The sequence below is a fragment of the Furipterus horrens genome, unplaced genomic scaffold (genome assembly GCF_987537825.1).
Source record: "Furipterus horrens unplaced genomic scaffold, mFurHor1.1.pri manual_scaffold_2, whole genome shotgun sequence".
Classification (NCBI taxonomy): domain Eukaryota; kingdom Metazoa; phylum Chordata; class Mammalia; order Chiroptera; family Furipteridae; genus Furipterus; species Furipterus horrens.
The window spans coordinates 101,673,075-101,698,847 of record NW_028327172.1 but is presented as its reverse complement, the minus strand read 5'-3'; the positions used below and the strand labels follow the sequence as shown (position 1 = coordinate 101,698,847).

The window sequence follows — 25,773 nt, the reverse complement described above, 5'->3', positions numbered from 1 at the left end:
TCATCAGCAGCTGCTATATGAAACATTTTAAATGATTCTAATAACACCTCTATAGGGGTGATGATTTCTGAATCTAAAATTCCTGCCCCTCTGCTTTTATTCATTCTACATGCATTTTACATTATACTTACAATAAAGTTTTTTAAGACTTTTCTGGTTTCTATTAATTCTAATGAAAGCATTTAAATTATGTTACTAAAGATCTGGATTCAACTTTAAGTATAATAACATACATGCACTATATCTAAGCAAGGCTTTTATTCTCCTTTCCATAAGATAAATATTTGCCAATCTCCTCTATTTTCAATAAAATATTTGTCAAAGTCATCTATTTTCAAATATTGATTACATTCTCTGCTTTCAATCACTCCCCTATACAGTCCAGATACTTTTTAAATATCCCTTTTATCATGTCATTTCTGCACTCAAGATCTAAAATGCCAACATTAAGTCCGAACTCTTATCTAACTTCCAAGATTTTTCATGAGGTGGTCAAATTGTACTTACATAACTTTATTTCCCTCTACTGTTTGACAAACTATGTAGACTCATAAATTTCTCGCAGTCTGTAAGCTTTGGGGCTGAACCAAAATGAGTGCAGAGTAAAAAATTCTATAGCTGAAAGGTTCCATTTAGTTTTATAGATATAACCCTCTATGGATTAATGAATGGATTAGGAAACTGGGCTAAGTCACAGAGCTGGTCAGAGGCAAATAAAGGATCATAAGCCAAGAATAATCCTGACCGGCTTGCACAAAATCCAGATGTGTCTTAGCCCTTCTTTATAAATGATCCTCAGAGTCAGAATTATTGAAAACCTCTTCTAGTCAAGAGGATACTACATGTTAGAAATCAGCCCATAGGTAGATGTTGCCAAAGCCCATGTCTACATCTGTTAGATGCCTGCCTTTGAACTTCAGAGAATGGTAGCTGCTGAGAACAAGAGATTTTAGACAGGAAACCTACTCTCTTAGTATCACCCCAAAATTCTATAATAACTGAAAACAGGGAAACCCCCGGGCTGGGAGTCAGGTGGTGAGAGGGCATGCAGGACTCATCAGGTAGGTCAGGACTCAGAATCTGGTTCTGTGACTTGATTGTTCCGAGGCACCTGGCAAGTAATGTCACTTCCTACGGCTGCAGTTGCTTCATGTCTGACAGTTCAAGGAGAGACCGCTCCTCCTGGAGGATTCAACGAAGTCCTGGCAAGGAAATGTCTTTTATATGGATATTTTTTCCTCTGAGAAAAATTCCCCTCCCCTAAAAAGATCAGACTTACTTCCCTTATTTATTTTAACTGACTCCCTAAATACCCCAAGAATACCTAATATAAAGTTAAGCACATACTTAAAACATAATGTGTATCCACTGATATAGTAACCAAGTCATCTTTCAGAAGAGAAGCACTGAATTAAACAGAGCTTGATATAAAAAATAAAATAAAATAAAAGCATTGTTACTAAAAACCAGAGGACAGTCTGATTCTGAATTAAAAACTCTCAATTTCTTCTACCACGCGTCCAAGATCACATTAGAGAAAGCCTTAATTCTGAGTCCAAGTCATCACCTTACAGATTGTTTCTGGAAAAAAGGAACTCAGAATTAATGGAGAAGAATTCCATTCAAGTTTCATGTCTCGAGGACCTACCTGAGATAGAAATCCAAAAAGTATATAATTAAGTAGTGTCCTTAAAAGTGATTATCTAAAGTGGTTACACACATTGTTCAAATCAATTTGGATTATGTACAACTTACTGCTACTACCACTATTAAGTGGTTTTTATTTCAAAAGTGATGACAAGATTTTTAAAAAATACTAGTGCCAAAAGTATCATGAGTCATCAAGAACCTGGGTTGGCAAGGCAGTCCACCTGAGCTAGGAACTGGGATACAGAGCACTCCTCAAAAATAAACAAGAACGCAGTGGCCCATCTGGCAAGGAGCGGGAGTTTTGAGAATGTCTATCCACCAGCCTTGGACAAGGTGACAGGAAGAGTGCAGGTTCCCAGAAAGAAGGAAGATGGCATATGCAGTATAAGAGCACCACTTAAGGCTATATCTGGATATTTCCTTGGTGTCTCAACCTCAGAATTAGTATTGTTTTGTGCCAGATAATTCTTTGTTGTGAGGAGCTTCTCTGTATACTGTAGGGTGCTTAGCATCCTCCCTGGCCTCTACCTACTAGATGTTATTAGCAACGTCTCTCATTGTGACAACCAAAAATGGTCTCTAGACATTGCCAAGTGTCTGCTGGGAAGGTGAGGACAAAATCCAGGGCACTGTACCTGGATGAAAACTGCTAAACTAAACTTGTGGCTGAAGAAGAGCTTCACTAAATGATAAAGCCAGACTTAAACAGCTAATGAATAGTCATATACTCAGGTCAAGAAACAGACTGGGACAACTGACTAAGTTACTGAAGACCTTTCAGGCTTCTTCCAATTTCAACAACTTAAGATTTTTTGACATTACATATTAAAGCCTCAAAAGTGAGCCTAGCCCTAGCTGGTGTGGCTCAGTGGATTGAGCACCATCCTGCGAACCAAGGGGTCACCAGTTTGGTTCCCACTTGGGGCACATGCCTGGGTTGAGGGCCATGTCCCCAGCTGGGGGCACGGAAGAGGCAACCACACATTGATGTTGCTCTCCCTCTTTTTCTCCCTCCCTTCCCCTCTCTCTAAAAATAAATAAAATCTTTTTTTTTAAAGTGAGCCTAAACGTTAAACAAGCAATTTTGCTTTTATGATTTTATCCTAAGGAAATAATTATGGATGCTAAATAACAGTTATCTATAAAGAAAAATGTTTAGTGCAGAGTTGATTTTGATCATGAGAATTTAGAAATTAGCTACACGTCCAAAGATAGCTGTTTAGTTGAGTAAACTAAACTACAGTCATACAAAGGAATATATCACACAGCCATTAAAAATATTTAAGTATATTGAAGGGTATTTGCTCCTAATATTACAGAATGATAATGAAAACAAAGGCAGTAAACAGTACAATGTTATTTTTACACTATACACACACACACACAATATGTACAAGAAAAATGTTTCAGAGTAAACATAATATTTTAAATATAAATGTCTCGGTGAGAAGATTGCAGGGGTTTTTCCCTAAAATTCATGAACATTTCTTCTGTACTTTTAATCTTATGCATCTACAACTTCTAAATCATGTCAAGGCAGCATATTTAAGGTACTAAAGAGCCTAAAATTAATATGGTACAGATTTTGAATGAAACATTTATGTAACCTTTATAGTGAAGTTTCATGAGAAGATTGAAACTAGTCATGTATCATCTTTTGTTCATTTTTAAAAACCAATTATTTTATAGAGAGCACAATGCAGAGTTTAGAATGTAGTTCTATTGCCTACTAGCAACATGACCCTTGATACATAAATTTTCTGTGCCTCACTTTCCTCATTTATAAAACAGGTATATAACTGTATCTGTGTTACAGGGTAACTGTGGGAATAAGTTGGTCTATACGTATACAGCGCCTGGAGTACTGTATATGCGCAACAAAAATCAGTTGCTATCATTTGCTATTGTTACTTTACACACAGGGTGGAGGGCTCCATTATTAAGAAATTATTATTAATAAAACATAGGAATCCAGCATCATTCTAATATATGTATATATAAATATAAGAAATTTTCACATCTGAGATAAACATGAGAAGATTTTAAAGCAAAGATACATCTGTCAATTAGGTCATGAAAACAACTGGGACCAGGACTATTAAAATAACTGGGATCAAGACTATTAAAATAATAATCGTGCTTTTAATAAGAGCAAAATTTTTTTCTATTGGTTAAAAAGCTATGAAAACTTTGCTTTGAAGCAATTAATTCTAATATGGTTATCTCCTGGAAATTAAAAACAGAAAACGCATATTACATTTAGTAGATATGACTAAACCATTTCTTTTCATTATGACTCAAGGGTAGTAAAGTCAATTTAGTAAGTTACATCCAACACATTTTGTTCAATAACAGAATAATAACAAACAGAAAAGAAATTAAGGGGAATCACGTAGTAATGGCAAGAACTGCTTCATAACATTCTTGCAGTGGTTCAAATATACATTTGTGGATTTCCAGTCAAGATGGCAGCATAGGTAAACACAGCTTGTCTTCCTGCACAACCACATCAAAATTACAACCAAACTATAGAACAACTGTCACTCAGAACCATCAGGAATCAAGGTGAATGAGAGTCCAACATCTATAGAATTAAAGAAACCACATCCATCCAGACCGGTAGGAGGGGCAAAGACGTGGAGTAGGGTGGTCCCACATCCATGTATTGTGGATAAAAATTTGGGAGGGACATATTGGGAGCGAGGAGTCCCAGCCCCATATCGGGCATCCAATGCCAGGGTTCCAATGCCAAGAAGATAAATTCCCATAACTTCTGGCTGCAAAAACCAGCAAAGACTGAGTCAATGGAAGAAACTTCCAGAGTCCAAAGCAGTAACTCTTAAAGAACCCACACACAGACTTACTCAGACTCACTCCCTCTGAGCTCCAGCACTGGCATAGCAGCTTGAAAGGCACCAGTGGTACACAGGGAGAAACTGAAGTGTCTTGGATAAAGGCAAGAGCTGGATGAAATCTTTCTCCCAGACAGAAAGGCAGGAAGAGGCTATTGTTCCTTTTCTGAACCCTTCCCCCACAGAGCCACAGAGCCAGCAGGCAGATACCATATCAGAGACTCCATCAACCTGGCTAATTCTATTTTCCCTACCCTGGAGATGCCCTGATGCTCCATCCCATCCAACTTATGTGCCGCCCCAGCTGTTAATAGTGGCTTTACAATATGAATGGCTGATCTTGGCTTATGCTTCACAACTTCTTTTTTTTTTTTTTAATGTTTTTTTATTGATTATATTGTTACAACAGTTCCAATTTTCTCCCCCTTGCTTCACAACTTCTTAAATCCCTCAAACAAGCAACAGCTGGCCTCAGCAAGAACTCAGCACCAAACTCCTTGCTAACTGGTCCCAGGTCTGACACTAGCAGCAGCCAGACTAGGTTCCCAGCTTAGATTCAAATGGAAAACTCCAAGCCCAACACAGGTAGCAACTAGCAGCAGATTGCTTTATAGCTCTTTCAGAGTAGTCCTGGGCAGAACACAGGTGGTGGCTGGCAATAGCCTGAACCATCTGGGAAACCACAGAGCTTGGGCACCCAGTGCATACCTACAGATGATGTCAGTGCACCACCACGTACCGCTGCACAGCTGATCCTCCACGGAGGGTGGAGGTTGGTGGTAAAGTGGTCACAGCCAATCCTTGCAGCTGACTAGCCTGGGTAAATCCCTCCCATTAACCAGCAAACAGCAATAAGGCTCAAATACAAGAGAAGGATGTACTCAGCCCACATGAAGGGTGCACCATGAGTACCCAGCTGGGGTGACAGGGGAAGCTGTGCCACTGGATCCTATAAGACATCTACTAAATGAGGTCATGCTACCAAGACAGGGAGGATGCCAAAATGAGGAGACAAAGAAACATGGCCCAAATGAAAGAACAGATCAAAATTCCCAAAAAGAACTAAACAAGATGTAGATGAACAATCTATCAGATGCAGAGTTCAAAACACTGAATATAAGGATGCCCAAGGAACTTAGTAAGAACCTCAAGGGCATTAGAGATGTACTCTGAAATGAAGGATACACTAATTAAAATAAAGAACAATTGACAGGGAAGTAATGGTAAAGTGGATGAAGCTGAGGAACAAATCAATGATTGGGAACATAAAGAAGCAAAGTACAACAATCAGAACAAGAAGAAGAAAGAATCCCCCAAAACAAGCATACTGTAAGCAGCATCTGGGACAACTTCAAGTGTTCCAACACTGGTATCATAGGGGTGCCAGACGGAGAAGACAAAGAGCAAGAAATTGGAAATCTATTTGAAAAAATGATGAAAGAAAATTTCCCTAATTTAGTGAAGGAAATATGACATTCAAGTCAGGAAGCACAGAGTCCCAAACAAGATGGATGCAAAGAGGCCCACTCCAAGACACCATGATTAAAATGCCAAAGGCTAAAGATAAAGAGAGAATCTTAAAAGCAGCAAGAGAAAAGCAGTTAGTTACCTACAGGGGAGTTCCCATAAGACTATCAGCTGATTTTTCCAAAGAAACTTGGCAGGCTAGAAGGGATTGGCAAGAAATATTCAGTCATGAAAAGCAAGGACCTACTGCTAAGATTGCTCTACCCAATAAAGCTATCATTTAGAAGTAAAGGGCAGATAAAGAGCTTCCAAGACAAGAAAAAGCTAAAGGAGGTCATCATCACCAAACCATTATAATATGAAATGTTAAAGGGACTTATTTAAGAAAAAGATGATCAAAACTATGAGCAATAAAATGGCAATTAATACATATCTATCAACAATTGAAGCTAAAAAAAAAAAAAACTAAGCAAACAAGAACAGAGACAGAATCATGGATGCTGAGAGCATTTTGATGGTTGTCAAATGGGAGGAGGGTGTGGGGAAATGGGTGAAGAGGTGAGGAGATTAAAAAGTACAAATAGGTAGTTACAAAATAGCCATGGAGATGTAAAGTACAGTATAGGAAATGAAGTAGCCAAAGACCTTATAAGCATGACCCATGGACATGAACAATGGTTATGGGTATTGCCTGAGGGAGTCAGGGGTGCTGCATGGAGGGGGGCTGAGGGGAAAAATTGGGACAACTATAATAGCATAATCAACAAAATAAAATTAAAAACAATAAAATATACATTTGTGCAAATTTTGGGATATGGTATAAAATGTATCTCTTATCGCATGGCACAGTCAAAAATGATGGGAAAACTGTTCCATGCCAATATTTAAGATTTCATATTAATCTATATAAAAGCTTACATTTGCCTTGCTTTTATAAATGTTATAATTCATATTACTAAAGCATAAAATGGAGGGCAATATAAAACTAGGTAAAGTTTTTTGGTAATTACACATTTTAAAATATAGGACAAATATAAAATGGTAAAGGGTTGTGGAGTTTGGAGCAATAATTTAAAACTCAGTTAAAAGAAAAAAGTGACCAATTTCTGTCTGGCATTCTATAAAACAGGGAACAGAGGATATAGAATGTTCTTTATTAAATGTTCAAACACCAGCAAAGACAACCTGATGTGGTAAATAGGGTACAGGCTTCAGAAACCTGACAAATTGGGACAAGAATCCCAGGTCCACATCTTACAAGCTCTGTGACCTTCACCAGTTAACCTCTCATATTTGGTTTTCTCATACTTCACGAGACTTTAAGGATTAAATTAAAAAATGCACATTAAGCATCTAGCACCATGTGTGCCCCACATACAATGAAAAAATATAAGCCTTGTCTCTCAAAGCTCCAAAACTTAGAAATAGTAAAATTTATTACATGGACTAGGAAAACTTCACACCTTATCTTGTGCCCCCATTCATCTTCATCCCAGCATACCTTGAAGATAAACCGGAGAGAGCTTTCTTGAGGATCTCAGGGGTTCCGTCTGAGGATGGTGGAATTTCTGGAATATCAGAATCTGTTCTGGAATCCAAATCTCCATATCTGTCATCAATATCTGTTTCCTAAAATTAAAGAGAAAGGACGATCACTTTGTAAAATAGAAAAAAAAAGCACACACTGGCCAATATTTATTTATTGCTCTGTGTTTGAAATCTCAGTTACATAACTTGAAACAAAGAAACAACTATGAGCTTACCTTGACTATCCAATCTCTGTTGTACTTCCTTGTAAGGAAGTGTGATTATCTTTGCTAAAATCTATCAATATAAAGAACTCATTTAAAAAAAGATACAAAAAGAAATTCCTATATTGTCTAAATCATAAATTGACCACAAGAATCATATATTTATTCTTTTGCTACTTAACTGGGAGAACATGTTGTTAATTCCATGTATATTCTGATCAGCTCTGCACAGTCCCTCTTTTTATTTTATTACCATCAAACATCAGCAAGAGCAATATCTTAACACTGACACAGCATTTTATATATATAAAGTATATATAACTCAGTTTTGAAGGTGTTCACTATGCTATGTCATTAACAGTCTCCACTCCTATGTCCTTCCCTCCCTACACCCCCTGCCCCATCCAAGCAACCTTCAGTAAAGAGTGCTACAAATACATGTATTGGGTTGGCCAAAGTTTAGTTTTTTCCATATGATGGCTCTAGTAGCATGTAGTTGTCTTTAATGTCTAAACAACTTTGTTAGATTGTATTGTGATAGCAGTCATATCAGTGTGCATTTTTAAAAAACCCATAAAATTGGTGAACTTTGTGCAGCCATTTTAGTATTGAAGATGGAAGAAAATATGTAACAGTTTCAGCATATAATGCTTTAGTGTTTCAAGAAAGGTAAAAATGCAACTGAAATGAAAAAAAAAAATGATTTGTGCAGTGTATAGGGAACGTGCTGTGACTGACGGAAAGTTTCTTGGTACTATTGACATTTTTGTGAAATAATTCTTTGCTGCAGGGCTGTCTTATACATTGGAAAATGTTTAGCAGCAACCCTGGCCTCTACCCACTAGAAGCCAATTTCAGGAGATAGCCAATATACTCAAAATATCCGAATCAATAAAGTTATCAGTGAAAATGAAAAATGTGTCTTTCATTTTATGGAAAACACTAAACAGACCTTTGGCCAACCCAATAGTTTGGGAAAGTGGTTTACAGAGGGAGAAATTGGCAAGGCGGCTCAGGCAGAGGAGAGGAATGAGAGTATTCAGAGGAAGGGAATACAAAGAGAGAGAGCACTGAGCAGAGCACTGGGCCAGGAGTGATCCTGGAAATGAAAGCGCCTAGGAATTCAGAACACTCAGGAATCTCAAACCAAATACAGCCCATATTAGCGCCAAAGTATCAGATTTCATCACCCCTTCTGACCACTCTTTATCCATAAAACGGAAGTTTTTAATATCAATATAATGCCAAATGAAGTCAAGGAAGTGAGCTATTATGTGATTGAAGCCAAGTGTTCTAATTCTTCATTATGTGGCTTACCAAATAAAATTTTAGCCTTGGGGGAATATGTTCAGTTTTTATAAAGCAATAATAAACTTCTGTTTACTAAGTATAACTTTCTAACACTATAATTATGAACTTAAATGACATTATACCAAAAATGACAAATGAAACAGACATGTCTAATTCCCACTATGACATTGAGAGTCAGTTGGCCCCAAAACAGCTGCAACAGAAAGAGATGTTGACTTGATAAACCACCAAACAAAACATGCCCTGAAAATGTCAGGGTACCTACTGTCAGTCTGACATGCAGCAGGTCTTTGACATCTAGAATGATGGAGCACACACTTTATCTTTTTCTTTTTGTTGCTATTCTTTTTTTTTTTTCACCTGCAATAACCCAGAGTGCTGCAGGGGTGGTGTGAGTGGTAATGAAAATGGTGACCAACAGAAATATCTCCATAAGGCAACACCACCATGTTGTAGAAAGAGCACCAGAATGGGAGGCAGGGGTTTCCAAGTACTACCCAGCAGAGTGACAAAGGGTAAATCACTTAACCCTAAAAAAAAACTCAGCCTTTTGTTTTCTCATAAAATAAAAGCATTGGACCAAAATTCAAATTGTGTTCCTCAAAATGCTAACGCTTTCAGCAATCCTCTTCAAAGTCCACTTGGCAACAATAGTGATGTATCGAGGCCCTTCTCTCTACACCCCCAAGAAAGCTGTCCTGCTTTTATTGTTATTTAGGCTTCTGGTTTCTATTTTCTATACCTGGAAAAACACAAAATGAAAAAATTAAGATATAACTAAACTTCTTTATTTCATGCTAATATCTAAAGAATAAAAGATAATTCTTAAATAGTAGCATTTTCGAGCAATTTTACTCAACTGCTGGAATTAGAAGCAGAGACTTGCTTTTTTGCAGTTCTCCCATATGGATCCTGTTACAAGGACGCCAGAGCTGACAAGTAAAAGACAGTGTGCTTGGAGAACATGAAAAGAAGGAAGCAGTACCTTAATGAGCAGCTAGAGCCACGCAGCATTGTACATGCTAAATGAAGGTGCTTAAAATGTTTAAGAAAATCAAATTAGGGGCGTCTTTTCAATCCCAGAATTTAAATACAACAATCCTCCACTTTCCATCATAAGCCCATGTTTTCCCACCACCAACCAAGTAACCTCATGCACCCTCATAGCTTCTTTCTCTTCTCCCTACACACTCATGACTCCCCATGAACCTGATCTATAGCTTCCAACACACCACCTCCAGGTGGACTTTCCACTAGCATCACCTGAAATTCAACATATGCAAACTGACCTCTCTCTCTTTTTTCCACACCAAACCTGCTGCCCCTTTTGTATCCCCTACTCAGGTGAAGACCCCACCACCAAAACACTTAACCAATTAACCCAGGTCGGGAAACTGGCTATCAACTTAACACTTCATATCCTTTCACCAAAATATTCCCTTAGTCCACACCAGGCTGTCACTCATCTTCTCCTATGTCCATTCTCACCCACGGCTACTAGCCTTCCTGAGCACCATCCTCTCTACGGTACCTTAGTACCTCACCCTCCTGCCATCTCTACTTTATCTTCAATATAAAAGGAATCTTTCTAAACTGCAAACCTAACCTTAACATTCGCCAACCTAAAACCAGAGGATAGAGTCAAATTACTCGACACTGCTTTTATTGTTGTTCATGATGAGACCCTGCACTCCCAGCCCCTTTCTAATGACTCCCCCTGTTTTCATACCACACCATTCTAACCCTTGCATCCAGATGTTTGTTCTATCTATACAATACATACTGTACATTTTCTCTGTTGCCCACACCCTAGTTCCAATACTCCTTTCTGCATTCCTAAAACCTGGCTACTGCCCACTCATCCTGAGACCCTGATTTCAAGGTCACTTCCTTCACAAATGTCTTTCCTGACCCCCAGCTCCAGGTTAGCTGGTCTTCAAATGTGTTTCCACAATTTCCCTAATTTTTACATATTAAGTCTATATTAAAAGTATCTGTTTGCTTATCTGTATTTTCCAGTAGTCCACAAGCTTTGTGAGAAAAGGAACTACAGCCCACTGGCCTCACTCTTGAATCTCAAGAGGCCAGCAGAGGACCTTGTACAGTGGCTGGCATTTATCAGGCAATACATAAATACGTGATGAATGAACTGAGTCTGTCAACTCATGATAACATTTAAGATTAAAATTAGAAGTCTTCATTTGTTCTTGCCAGCTGAGTAGTGTCTAACAAGTCACTTGGCTTGGGACCTCAGTTCCACTTATGTAAAATGAGAGCTTACTGATTCTTTTCCAAATGAAAATATGTCTGGTAAATAATGGCTGAAAGTTGAAAAAATAAGTTTCTTTATTACCTTGTAAATCAAATTCCTAAGGGTAAGTGATTAGAAAATAAGAGCAAAAGCACTTCATAAATATTGATTTGCTTATTCCCCACATTACTATATAGGTAGTTAAATAATCACCTCCATTTTGTAGGTAAAAAAAAAAAATTAAGGCTCAGAAAGACTAAGTGCTGAAGATTACACATCTCTAAGCAATGCAGCTGTGATTTGAAACCATACAGGAAGGTGATTAAAAAGAAGTCTCTCCCAAATTGATCTATAGATTTAGTGCAATCCCAATAAATATCTAAACAGGCTTTGTGTGTGTGTGTGTGTAGACATGTACACATTGATTCTAAAATTTGTATAAAAATGCAAAGGACCCAGAACAGTTGAAACAGCCTGCAAAAAAAGATCAAAGTTGAAGAACTTACACGACCTATAGTGTCGTTGTAGTACTGATGTAAAAGAAAAAAGTGATCAATGAAAAACAGACTGACTAGAGTCCAGAAATAAACCCACAGACATATGGTCAACTGATTTTCAATAAAGTTGAAAGGCAATTCAAAAGACAATTGGATAGCCATATGCAAAAAAAAAAAAAAAAAAAAAGGAAGATAAAAAGCTTTGATCTATACCTCACCCAATTACAAAAATTAATTCAATATAGATCATAGGCACTTACATAAAATAATAAAACTTCCATAAAACCTCACCTTATATTTAGGCAAAGCTTTCTTAAATATAACAACAAAAGAATGATCCATAAAACAAAAAACTGATAAGCAGAACATCAAAATTAAAGTTTTCTGCTCTTCAAAAGACACTGTAAAGGAACGAGAAAATGAGCCATAGACTGGAAAAAGACATTTGCAAATCACATATCAAATAAAGGTCTTGCATCCAAAATTCATAAAGAACTCTAAAATTCAATAAGAAAACAACTCAATTAAAATACATGGGCAGCCCTGGCCACATGGCTCAGTTGGTTGGAGTGTCATTCTGTGCATGACCTATGGGTACAACCACTGGTCCAGAGTGTGTACAGGAGGCAACCAACTGATGTTTCTCTCTCACAATGATGTGTCTCTCTCTTTATCCCTTTTCTCTTCCTCTTTCCCTCTGCCCCTCTTTCCTTCCTCTCTTTCTAAAAATCAAAGGAAACATGTCCTTGAGTAAGGATTTTTCAAAAATACAGGGGCAAAATATCTGAACAGACATTTCACTGAAGGGAATACAAATCTGGCAAATAAGCATATGAAAAAATGTTCAACATCAATTATTAGGGAAATGCACACCAAAACCACAATAAGATACTCCTACATATCTATTAGCATGACTAAAATTTAAAAATTGAACATACCGAGTTTTGCAGAAAATGTGGAGAAACTAGAACTCTTTCACACTGCTGGTGGGAATGTAAAATGGTACAACCACCTTGGAAAACAGTTTGGCAGCTTCTCAAAAAATTAAACATACATCCACCATATTGCACTATTAAGTATTTGTCCAAGAGAAATAAAAGTATATATCCACACAGAGACTTAAACAAATGTTCATGGAAACTTTATTTCTAATAGCTCCAAACTGGAAATAACTCAACTGTTCAACAGGAAACAGGAGAAATTGGGCTACACTCATACAACGAAATACTACTCAGCAATAAAAATGTGTGAACTATCAACGCAGACAACAATATGGATAAAGGTCAAAATAATTATACTGAGTAAAAAGACAAAATGTACATGTACTATATTTATATATGTACATGTGTATATGCATACATGTATGCATAGGATTCCATTTATATAAAATTCTAGAAAATAAAAACTCATCTATAGTGCCAGGAAACAGATCTGGGAGTGAGGAGGGAATTACAAAAGGGCAAACTTTTAGGGGTAATGGATATGTTCATTATCTTGATTGCAGTGATGAATTTATGGGTGTATACACATGTCAAAATTTATCAAACTGCGCAGTGTATGGCTGTGTAAGTCATTTATATTTATAGCTCAAGGTGACTCCTGAAGAGTAACTGGAATCAGTGGTTAGGGAAAGAGGAAGGAGGTGCTTCCCAATATTGGATACTGAAAAGACAGGAGCATGGGCATGGGACTCCAGTCCATCCAAGATGATGGCTCAAAAGAAAAGTTTCTACAATAATGAAGGTAAGCAGTGGTTTAGAATTCAACAAAAGTGAGTCAGACAACTAGGGTCATCTTCCCCACTGTGTGTCCCTTTCGGTTCACACTGATCCCTGTACCTAGTTCAGCATTAAAACTGCAATCAAGCAAAAGAAAACCCTCAAGTAACACATAGCTCTGTACCTAAAAGAAGGAAGGCTTTTAAAAATTCGAAGCCGAACAGTTCTTACTTGCACACTAGGTTATATTCCTGAGTCCAGCATTTTCTCTTCATTTCTTCTGTTCCTTCCCTTTCTCCCAGGCCCAGAAGTGAACAGAGGACCAAACTCTATCTGGGCTCAGGAGGGAGACTAAGCTGATTTATAAACCAGTGAGTCAACATGTTGTGAACCAATAATGGAGTGCAGGAATCTTTAAGATCTTTGTGATGATGAAATTCATAATTCATTACTACAGATAGAAATCTGATTATCTCAGGGATCAGCTCTATGATCCTATCCCTTGCTTATTGATTATGATCGATAAAGCCTTTTTATCTTTTACAAATGAGTTGAAATGGAAAAAAATGGTCCTCTAAGTTTTCCTCTGCAGCCTTGTTCTAATCCCCACTGAGTACAGAGGGGTCTCCATCACCAGTCCACCATCATACTATTCTAGTGAGGCATTACACTAGGCAGGGATCCAAGAAACCCAATGTGCATCAGTGGCACATAAAATGCCTGAGTTAAAAAGCAAACCTGATTAGTTAATCATCCATTTAAAATCTCCCAGGGGCTTCCTTCCCACTGCCCAAATCCAACCTCCTCTTACTCTTGAGCCAGTGCTCTCCCCACACCCACTGACACTTCATCCTTCGCAGACCTGAACTTCCTGCACTACCCAGAGTGAAAATAGTCTTAACATCTACAGTTTAGAGTTAGTAACACTCTTCCTCCATGGAGCCTGGTTTTGCTGACTAGCTTTTATCCTTAAGGGTTCAGCTTAGATATCACTTCTAGAAAATCTTTCTTCAGGGAGCCTGTCATGAGCAGAATAAGCACCATGTCACCCTCAAAGATGTCCACGTATTAATCAAGAAATCTGTGAATATGTTATGTCACAATGTAAGAGAGGATTAAAGTAAGATGGAATTAAGTTTGCTAATCAGCTGACCTTGAGATGGAAAGATTATATTGTACTATCAAGGTTAGTTTAATATAATCCCAGAGTCCTTAAAGGTAAAAGTGAAGACAGGAGAGTCAGAGCTGTGGCGACAGAAGTAGAGGTCACAGTGATGCTGGCTTTGAAGGTGAAGAAGGGGCCACAAGCCAAGGCCTGCAGGCAGCTTCTAGGAACTAGAAAACACCAGAAAATAAATTTTTCCCTAAAGCCTCCAGAAGGAACATAGCCCTGCCAACATCTTGATGTCAGCCCAGTGAGACCCATTTTGGCCTACCAACCTCTAGAACTGCAAGATAGTAAGTTCGTGGTGATTTATTACAGCAGCAATCAGAAGCTAATTCAGAGCCCCTCAGCTCAGTTTGTGCATCTCCTGCATTCTCCTCAATCAGCCTGCCTCTGCCACAATTCACAGGACACAGGTTTAGGTTTCCAGCTCACACCAGACCCTCGCTCACCATGGTGACACCTGCAACCAGGAGCTCAGTGAGTAAGTAATACATGTTAAGTGAGTGATGACCAGCCATGCCTTGATTCCCACATGGAATCAGACTAACTCTCCCAATCTGCGACACCACTACTTTTTCTTTCTTTTTTTTTTTTTTTTTGCCCATCCTTAATGCTATCTACAATATTCAAATCCTATCTGATTTCAAGGATTGTTTTAAGACTTTCCTAAATCTTTGGCTGCTTTTGAGTTTTCTCCAGTGACGCACAATTCTATGATACATTAAAATTGTACTATGTCTTATGGTTTCATTTATGTAAATGTTGAATTCTAAATTAGAAAGAACCCTGAAGGCAAAAGCCATGGGATAGTACAAAGAACTTAGAAATTTGAAGTTATATTCAATTGTGAAATATTACTGTCATCACAAATTTGTATTTCATCGGAGATTTTATTAGAGCTGGGTTCTCCACAGGTATATCACTTTTCCAGGGCTAAGAGAAATAATGTTTGCTACTCTTCTGCCTTGTCCCTCTTTAGAGGGAAAAACAAGTATATGAACTAAGAATGGTTAAACCTGCAATGTGTGAACTTTGACCTGGATCTTTGTTTGGGGGAGAGGAAGGGATGCCAACAGGCATTTTGGCAGCAATAAGGAAAATCAGAATATAGATTGTTTGTAGATAAGAAAGTTAACGTTAACTTTTTTTTTAGATATGATAATGGCACTGTGGTTCCCTAGGAGAATGTTTTTAAGATGCATGTGTTAATATTAGGAGTGAAAGGCCATGGGTCTCCAAATTTTCAAATGGTTCACCAACAAAATATTTGCATATACATATATGGCAAGATAAAACAAATTTGGCAAATTCTCTACTGTTAAGTCTAAGTGCAGGATATACTGATAATCACTGTACTAATCTTTCAATTTTTCTATGTTATTAAAACTTTTATAGTAAAAAGCTCAGAAAAAGTGCAAAACGTACCAATACATTGTTTAGGAATACAAATATGTTGTAAACCTATCAAGAAAGGAAAGGAAACATTGAGAATAAAATTCAAGGTATAATTACCAAGGTTCGTTACATCATGATCCTTTTGTACTGATTCCATATTTATTAATAGCAATATAAATGATTATAAGTAGTACTACCACATGCAGAATTCCAGGGGAACCACCTACACTGAACTCTACAGGAGTACAGGAGTGATGTCCCAGACCTGTTTAAAGCCTCAACCCAGAAACAGTTCATGTACAAATGCAGTGGGGAAAACGGGGGAAGTGGGGGACTGAGAGGGCGGGGGGAGGGGGGGAGAGTGAAAAGAAAATGAAAATCTAAACCTTGAAAGAGATGTGAGTCTAATTTTGTTTTCCGGATCTCGACTTCTGGATTTCAAGATAAAAAGCTAAGCCTCAGAGAGGCTTATTAAACACTTGCTGCCCCACCGGCAACACCACATTGTTTTCAAATAACCTGCTTGGAATAGGCAGTACGCCCCATCTTAACCACCATGGTGTTTGGCCCCACCTGAGCCAGCCAGATAATAAAGTCAGACTGTCGTGCTACATAGTATTCCATTGTGTAAATGTACCAGTTTTTTGACCCACCTAATACAGGAAACTAAAGAACAACATAAACAAATGAACTAAATAGGACAAAGAGCAGAACAGCAGTCAATAGGGGGGAGGGGGGAGGGAGAGAAGGGGGACAAGTAAGGGAAGGGTTTAGTCAAGGAACGTGTATAAATGACTCATGGACATGGACAACGGGGAGGGATATGATTGCGGGAGAAGGGGTGGGCTGGGTGGGGGAGAGCAATGGGGGAAAAATGGGACAACTGTAATTGAAAAACCAAAAAATAAATAAATAAATAAATAAATAAAAATAAAGTCAGACTGGCCTCACCTGCCTTAAATAAAGCTCTTATATAGCTGCTCATGGGTCCTGGCAGATGAAAAGAAATCGCAAGCATAGCCAGAAAGCAGATGGGCAACTGCTTTCCTGGCCACCAAGTTTGCAAACAGCAGCTTTCAACTCCATAGGGGTGACCTTCTCTCCCTGTACTGGACTCTTGCTTCTCCTTTCCTCTGCACTCCAATTTTCTGTTTAAAAGAAAGCTTAAAAATCTTGATAGTTCTCACAAAGTCTTAAGCAAGCATCCAAAAACATGACATGAAAAATAACTTGGACCTCTCTCTCCTTATAGAAAACAAGTAAACATTTAGAAAGGTAACTAAACTTGGCATACCCCAGGAATGATCAACGACCCAACTGGTGGCTAAGGTAATTAGTTCCTCTGTTTTTCTGGAGTCACTTCCAACTGTGACGTCATTCTCATTATTTAGGTTCTGAAACACCTCCCAGCTAAATTAATCAAAGTGTGAAAAGCTATAAAATAAAAACTAATGATATCTTACCCTAATCAATCATAAAATAATCAAGGGGATACTAGAAACAATTTTGTTTGATTTAAATCTGTGTGCCTGAAATCACAGAATTGTAAGTTTTCAGCTAAAAGTTTCTAGCCAAGTTCAGAAAGGCCAAAATAGTTCAAAAATCACAAAGTAGTAAGTTTTTTTAAAAGTTTCTAAGTAAATATTTTAATTAATTTTATAAATTTTGGACCACATACCTAATTTCTCCTTTAGATTATTTTAGTCAGAAAATTGGGAAAGGAATTTGGATTCCGTGGAGGAAAAAGGGGTCACATACTATAACCTGACAAACTCAGGGGAGGCCTGTGTGGCCAAGGTAAGAGACTAAACTCAGAGACCAAAGTAACCACCATCAGACCGTCTGAAATTAAAACTTTCTAACCAAAAGCAGGTCGTGATGCTTAATCATGTCCTAGGCTGGTACTTTCCTTGACAAAGTTTAATCTTTACCTTAACTGAGCTTGTCATCAGTTCTGTTTTTGTATCTAGGATAACATATCTTTGGTATGTCAGGGTAATTTCCTTTTTCCAGACCCCATAGGGAACAATCTCCCACCAGAGCACAAGACCACAGAAATCCTTCATTGTTGTTGTTAACCTGTTGGTTGTTAACTGTTAACTATCCTATACCCACCAATTCCAGTCCCAGAAGTTCCCCTCCCACCACTTTGCTTTCTCCCACCTCCTTAATTTATCACCAGTGGATTTCATGTAACCTCCTTTGATTCTAACGTAAAAAAAAAAAAGGTGAAAACTGCCATTTTCTGGCCCAAATAAACTCATAAAAGTCTTACAGGTGTGGGTGTTTCTTATGTAGACAGTTTTTAAACCTTTTTCTCAGGTGGAAACTAAGGCTATTTCCCTTGTCTACACAATTGTTAAAGAGATTCACATCAGTATTGTGTACATGTATTTGGCAAACTATAAACTAGTTTATTCTCTTCATTCCATTGACAAGGAGAAAATTCTTAGATGTTCAAAATTAAAATTACAGTGACTGGAGAGAGTGGGAGAGGGAGAGAGAAAAACAACTATTAGGCTGTTAATAGCTGTAGACCAGCTCTAACAAAAGACTGCTCACATTCCTGTATATCTGTCAGAACTTCAGATTAATTCCAGGTGGCTATTTCCAAAGATTATTTTTAGCCAGGCTCCATCAAACTAGGATCCTCCACTTGTTTGCAGGTGGGCCTGGCCGACTGCAGCCCCATCCAATCCAGGAGCAGCCATTTCTTCATGCAGAACCTACATCTATTCCAGAGCTGGCCTAGCCTGCTTTACCTTCTCCCACCCCTTTGACTACAGCTAATGTTAATTTTTTCAAACAGCTTTCCTCTACTTAATGTATAAAAACTGCCTGCACACTCCCAGATGATGGACATGGATGCACATGTTGTCTTTCCTAACTAGGCATGTTGGAGTTTAGACTCCATGCCCCAACCCCAGATAAGTCTTCCTTTTTTTTTTTTTTTTTGCTAGCAATGGCCTAATAAACCTTTCTTTTAAAAAGAGTTTCAGCCATGAAAGTTAACATTTTTTATTTAACACCATGCAGTTAAGGTCCACAATCCAACATAATTAGTATATCCTTCTATTAGTTCTTGAGCAACAAACAAAACCTGGCCCTTTTTTTTTCCCTAATGTGGGACATTGAAAAATTAATGACCTGCCTTTCGTCATCTAGTGGTTATGGATTGAATGATGTCTTTTAACGCTGTTGCCCCCAGAACACAACAAGGATGCCAGTCTGTCAAACCAAGCACGCCGTTGTCCAGGGACAGCCAACCGACCTGGAGTCTGCAAGATCCTTCCCCATGTGGGAAGGCCACCCTCCCCTCCACTCCCTCACCATTATTAGGAATTTCTGGACCCAAGGGTAGGTAGGACGATGACCATGCCCAGCTTGAAGCAGCTAGAGGAGCATGAGACCGTCACCCATTGTCCTCTATAAGATTATAAAGGGTCTTAAGTCTGAGGGGGGATTGTTATTTTTTATTGTTATAAAAAATAATAATTTAAAAAATAATAATAATATAGGAAAGAGAGAAACCGGAGATCTTGTATGTGTGACCCATGGGCATGGACTGGGGGTGGGGGCCTTGCTGGGGAATTGGGGTGCTGGACAGAGGGAAGCAAAGGGGAAAAATTGGAACTATTGTGACAATATAATCAATAAAATATACTTTAAAAAAAGTGTCTCCTGACAGGCTGTTCTTTTATTAGTCTTGTTTTGATCACCCTAGTCTAGGTCTCATCAGCATCATCTAAAATATACATCCTCTCTCCCAACCCCTATTTGCCTACCCCTATTAGACTCACTCCAAACCCTCATCATTTCGTATCTATAGCACTTGCACTACTCCGCTATCTGGCTTCTTTGTGGCAGGTCTCTCTACTTCCAACACTTTCTCCAGAGTTCTGAGTGATAAGCTATTGCCTTTCCAAACACTTTTCAGTGGCTTCCCAAAGTCCATGGAATAAAGTCTAACCTCTCTCACAAGACTCTTAAGCTCTCAACGCCCAAACCACTCCTCCCAAGAATGCACAGCATATGTTCCAGAATTACCAAACTAATTTCAGGTCCCTGTTCCTAGAATCCTGACTCAAAAAACAGATCCACATGCCCTTTGCCTAGAATGTCCTATCCCAACATTTGTCCACCTGGTGAGTGCCCAGGCATCTTTCATTTACAAGCTCAACTCTCACCTCCTCTTTAAAGCTTTTCCTACTGTCTTCATGTAGAGTGCAGCCATGTCCTTACTGTGAACAATGAACCTTGTTCATCTTCTAATAAACCTAACTCATATATGTCTCCTGGGTGGTCTGGCCATCCCTCAAGTATTTCTCCAGCATTTAACATAGGGAAGATCCCCTTGCAGGTAAGAAGCACTTTTCACTTGCTAATTCTCCTGAGCACAGAGCTTTCCCTCATAAGTCTCCAGGTCCTGAACAATGAGAATGTCACATTAATAACACATTAAAAGACTACAAAAGGCATGGCAGTGTACTATAATAGAGTACAAGGCACGTCCTCTACTTCTTTAATTCCTCAACTGTTTTGCCTTTACCACAACTTGAACAGAGATGAACTTAAATGGACCAAGTATTAACCAGCCTCTGATGTGCAAACTGATTTTAAAATAGCCCTTGACCTGGAAATACAGGTGCATTCAAATATACACCCTGATAAGAGAGGACAGACAGAGGTTAGAGTTCAATGTCTCACAGATTTCCAAGACAATATTTTAGACACAATTTGAAAATGTTCGTCCTTGTCTAAGAAATCTTAAGAGGTTACATATGGCAACGTCTACCCTCAGAAAACAAAATACAGCTGGGTTTGTGTTAATGAAAACCAACAGTGCAGCATTTATAAATAAATACAGAGTAAGGTGACTTAGTCACTGAGACAACAGTGTAACTAGTCAAATCAAACCATAGAAATAGTTTCCATTTTAAATATATTGGGGTGTTAAGAAACTAAGTTAACTCAAAAGTTATTTTATGCATGCTTCCTGAACATGTTTTCTCTTATTAAAAGCTCATTAGCTTCTTCTAGTTATGGAAGTACACTCAGGAGGAGCAGGTATTTCCTTGATTCTAAACTATACCAGTGCTAAAACAAAACAAATCCCAACCTAATTAATTCTATTTTTGGTCTAGTTTCCAAGGCAGTTTTTACAAAGACTATTCTTAGCCTACCGTTTCTAGTTTTGTAACTTCAGCCTTCAGAAGCTGGAAACTTATATTTTGTGTAATTCCTTGACATGTAGGTTCGTTCTATCACAGACTCTCATTTCATTCCACCAGCTACCAAAGGTAGAAAAATAAAATAAAGGAGATGTCCTCTCACTGATTCTAAAGTTTCATTCCTGAAGTCACCATTAAATTAATTATCTCAAGATATCATGAGATATATTCTTACCAGGGCTTTCTAAGTTGGATTACATCAAATTCATCAACACCAAGTTCCAGGTGGAACCCTTCCCAAATCAGAACTGCCAGTGAGTCTCAGCAACAGTACAACCAGAAGAAAGGCAATCAGGAAACAGGTTCTAGTTCCAAAAGGCCACTGACTTGACCTTGGGGAATACAATTCACTTCTGTAATTCAAACTGCAATGCCTGCTTCCAAAAAGAATGCTTCTAGGAACAGTTTAAGTGCTTTGAGCTTCTGAAATAAGATGAAGTTTTATTAACAGAAGATTTTATAAAACAATTTATCCTCTGGCCCAATTACCTAAATCATCCACTTTAAAAGGTCATAGACACTGCATTTGTTTCTGTTGTTGTTTTAAAAAATTCCTACCTGCACCATGTATTAATGAATAAGCTAAACGCTGACTCTTTTCCTACCATTAAATAGAACAGGGGTATTATGTCTCCTTATTCTTAAATGTGAAGCAAGGGTAACACACAGAAATGGGAGTTAGAAGTCCTCAAGAAGTAGCCTGTCAGGTCAAATGAAATCTACTGGTACACGGAAGACCTGCACTGTCTTCCGTGGACTTCAAAGCACTAGGATTACATTGTGTCACGTGTATGATCCTCTTGAACCTTCAAAATCTATTACACTGAAAAAGGACAAGGAAACGAAAGTGCTGATGGGGAAGCGCGAGAAGCCAAACCTCCAGCGTCAGGATCCAATGACACTTCAGAACCGAAGGTGTTTGTCTTAAGTGTTGTCCTTAGTAACTTTGTTCTTCTACCGAGAAGAGGTGTGAGGTGGCGGCTACTAGAAAACTGCAGCTCCGAGGGTGCCTGCAGATTGCATCCAGATTCTAGCGTCGACCCCAGACCCCGGGAGAATGAGGGGCTGGAATGGGAAGAAACTCAATTCTAGTCAAGTTGAAGCACCCAGCTATCCCGGGCAGCGGCCGCAGTCATCCTGGAAAACGCACGATCCCTGGGGTCCGGGTTCTGACCCCATTCTAGCAAGGAGGAAATGCCTGGGCGGGAGGAAGGCGCAGCAGGCAGCCCTAAGCTTCAACCCGCATTCCGTGGGCCCCACCCTTGCTCCCAGGTGTCCCGCCCAAACCAGGACTCAGCCGCGGCGTGGGTGTGCGATTCTCGCGTCTCTACTTACTTTGTCACTGGTGCTCTCGGTTTCGTGGTCACCGCCGGCCGCCACTCCCTCACGCGGTGGCGGCGCCACTGCTCCCCCGGGGCCGGGGCAGCCTCCCCGGTGCCTCAGCTCCAACATCTCCCGCTCGAGCACGGCCGTGCCGGCCTCCGGCGCCCGGAAACCCAAACTGCGCGCAAGGTCTCACTGCCTGGCCGCCCTTCACCCTGCAGCAGCGCACTCAACGTCCAGCAGAGCCGCGGCCGCTAACGCGCCCCCACGTTGGGGGCGCGGGCGCCGCAGCGGGTCACCCCCAAAACGGCATCAACGAACGAGCGCTCGAGGCCGCTTCCAGTGAGCGCGGCGCCGGGGGTAAGGGACCGACTCCGGTGCGCGCAGGGCAGGCTCGGGGGCGCCCGGCCCGAGCGCAGAAGGCGGAGACGCGGCGGACTGCTGCTACTGGTTGCCAGGTGCGCGTCTGCCCACAGAGGCCCAGGTGGGAAGAGAAGGGGAGGGGAAAGAAGGAGGAAGCGTGACCCGATTTAGGGATTCGCCGGGCGCCAGCCGCCCGGCCCGGGCCCCTCCCCGCCCCGCCTCCGGACAAGGCTGTCCCTGCCCCCCTACACCTTTCTTCTGGTCCCTGCCTACCGCAGCCAGGTCACGCGCCGCAGGCCCCACCCCGTCCCGCCCCGCCCCTCTGCGCTGCACTGCGGTTCCCACAGCCCCGCCTCCCCCGCCGAGGAGTGACGTCACGAGCCGCTCCACGGCTCCGCCCCAATTCTGCGCGCACACAGGTGAGGACATTGAAAAAAGGTGCGAGCCAGGCAGGCTGGAGAAAAGGGAGGAGGTGGAGGAGGGACGAGCTCAGAGCTTGGAAGTGGGGGTTGATAACTTGTAGACTTGTCGCCGAAAGACACCTGGTAGATACTGACAGCAGTTAGCGCTACCCCTTCAAATGACTCCACCGCTGCGCCAACTTGACTCACTGTGGCGTGTCAGGGGTTCAGAGGCATCCAGAAGCAGGAACTTGTCTGGCAGGATGGACTCATTAACTTCGAGAGGCATCACCTTGAAAATAAAAGGTGCGTTTGTCTCACTGGGCGCCCCGGGGTGGATGACCAGTTTCAATCACAAACGCAGGCTCTGTCTCTGATAAACTCGAGTACTAAATCTCACAAAATTTACTTCCTAGGGTCCAAAGACAGAAAGAACCCAGCTCCTGAAATACTGTGGGGTAGTTGGCAACCTGCTAACCTTTCTGAACAGTCATGGACCTTGAGCTGCTAAAGCTGGAACAGGAAGGGCCTAAGATCCGCATTTATTCTATTCCAAATCCTTTTAGAAGGTGATTAGTTTTCTTAACATGTATCTGCCACCTGGTCATTAGTGAGAAGCTGGTAAATAGTAGAATAAAAAGGAGAAGAGGAACAAGATGAGGAGGGAGAGGAAGAAGAAGGAGAAGAAGAGGAAGAAGAAAACTAAATTAACAATATAAATGTCTCCCAGTCATTACTAACACAATGAAAGTAAGTAATATTTTGAAAATTTAATAACAAGCAGAAACAAAAAGTCAAAGTAGGACGCATTAAAAGAACAGAGCACAAATATATCACTTTACTCCACCCAACAAATCTTTAAAGCTCTAGGTTCAGACTGAATTGCCATATTTTCAAAAGTATATAGAGAAACAGGTCAGTCTTATGAGAAGAGTAACAAAAATGTTAAAAGACATGAATATAAGTCCTTTGAATGATGGTCATGATGTGGTTTTCCTTAAGGAACAGAAGGCTGTGGAATGACTGGGTTAATCAATTGTTCTCCATTCCTTTGGAGGACCAGAAACTGAGGACTGCCTCATTGTCAAAAACATAAGTTTGAAGAGACTGCTGAAGGTAGTAGTGGAATTTTCATCTTGGGCTCCCTCACCCACCCAGCAAAAAAGGGGCATTAGAAGTGTTCCACTGGTCCACTCAAACCTTCCTGGAAGTTAAGTCTGAGTTCTAGTCCTACCAATGCCACTAATTGGCTACGAGGCCTTAAGCGAGTCTTTAAGCCTCAATGTCCCCAGCTGTACAATGGAAAGTAAGGAGGATGACCTCTCCGGTCCCTTACAGCTCACACATAACTGCAACAGAAGCCTCACTTTATCAGAAGCCAGCCCTTCTTTTCCCCCATTCCTCAAGAAAAGAAGACCTAGCATAGCAAGGTGCCAGAATGGTTTCCTCTGTCTCCTTCCCCTAGTCAACCCAACAGCTCCTTTGACTTTCTTTTCCTTTGCTGTAGGAGAAAATAAAAAACAAAAAACAAAACATAGTGCAAGAAGTGGAAGAAGGGAGCAAGATAGGACATGAATGCATGACAGAAGAAATAAATATTCCCTGACCCAGGGAAAGTGGAACCAGAGCAGAGACTGCCAAAACAGAGTGGTTTACTACTGTACCTCACCCTACCTTAAGCTCTGCCTACTTCCTGTATTTCAGCTGGGATAATAATTTCTTTCTGTCTTCGTTATATTATAGTTATTGCCACTTGTTGTGTGATTACGCTGATCCCAGACAGCATATGCCACAGTTTATTCATCTTCACAGGCCAAGCCCTTGGCACAGTGCTAGACCCACTCCCCACAGTCAACTCATGAAGAAGTGAATGAAGAAATGCATAAATGGCAGAGGTACATACAGCATAACCAGGGAAAGATATATAATATTTGTGATTTTTTTAATTAAAAGGTCTGTATTAGACTTAGGTATTTACTGTCTTCATTTTTTACTTTATGTGAAATAAAGATTGATTTTAAAACATATTAAAAGGAGGTCCTAGTAATGACTTGCACATTTTACTTTAGATATGATATAGTCAACCACACTGGCCTTACTGAACTTTGTGTTTTTCTTTTTCATTTTCATCTTTCTTTATTTTTTATTAAGGGAACTTACATTCTCGAAGTTTATTATATTTATGTTCGGTGACACAAAATCTGGTGTGTAGTGTTTTCTAAAATCTCATCTGTTAGATTTACAAGCATTTAATCTGCTAACCCCAGGCTCATGCATGGGCTAATCACACAGGAGACACCTGGCCAATGCTTCATGGTTGATTTATAGATTTTCTACTTTAATGATATTGCAGTGATTTAGAACTCTTAGTGAGGGATTTGCTAGAGGGCAAAGA

At 39.9% G+C, this 25,773-nt stretch overlaps 1 protein-coding gene across 1 annotated transcript in view; it reads right to left on the bottom strand.

Annotated features, from left to right (window-relative positions):
• The window catches only part of CDS1 (CDP-diacylglycerol synthase 1), a 61,868-nt gene extending 39,100 nt beyond the window's left edge, over positions 1-22,768 (bottom strand). Inside the window, exons 1-2 of the mRNA XM_090266253.1 lie at positions 22,627-22,768; positions 7,471-7,598 (exon numbers count right to left, since the gene is read on the bottom strand). Coding sequence (XP_090122379.1) covers positions 7,471-7,598; positions 22,627-22,743 — 245 coding nt within the window. The 5' untranslated portion in view covers positions 22,744-22,768. The remainder of the gene's footprint in view (positions 1-7,470; positions 7,599-22,626) is intronic.
• Positions 22,769-25,773: the final 3,005 nt, after the last annotated feature.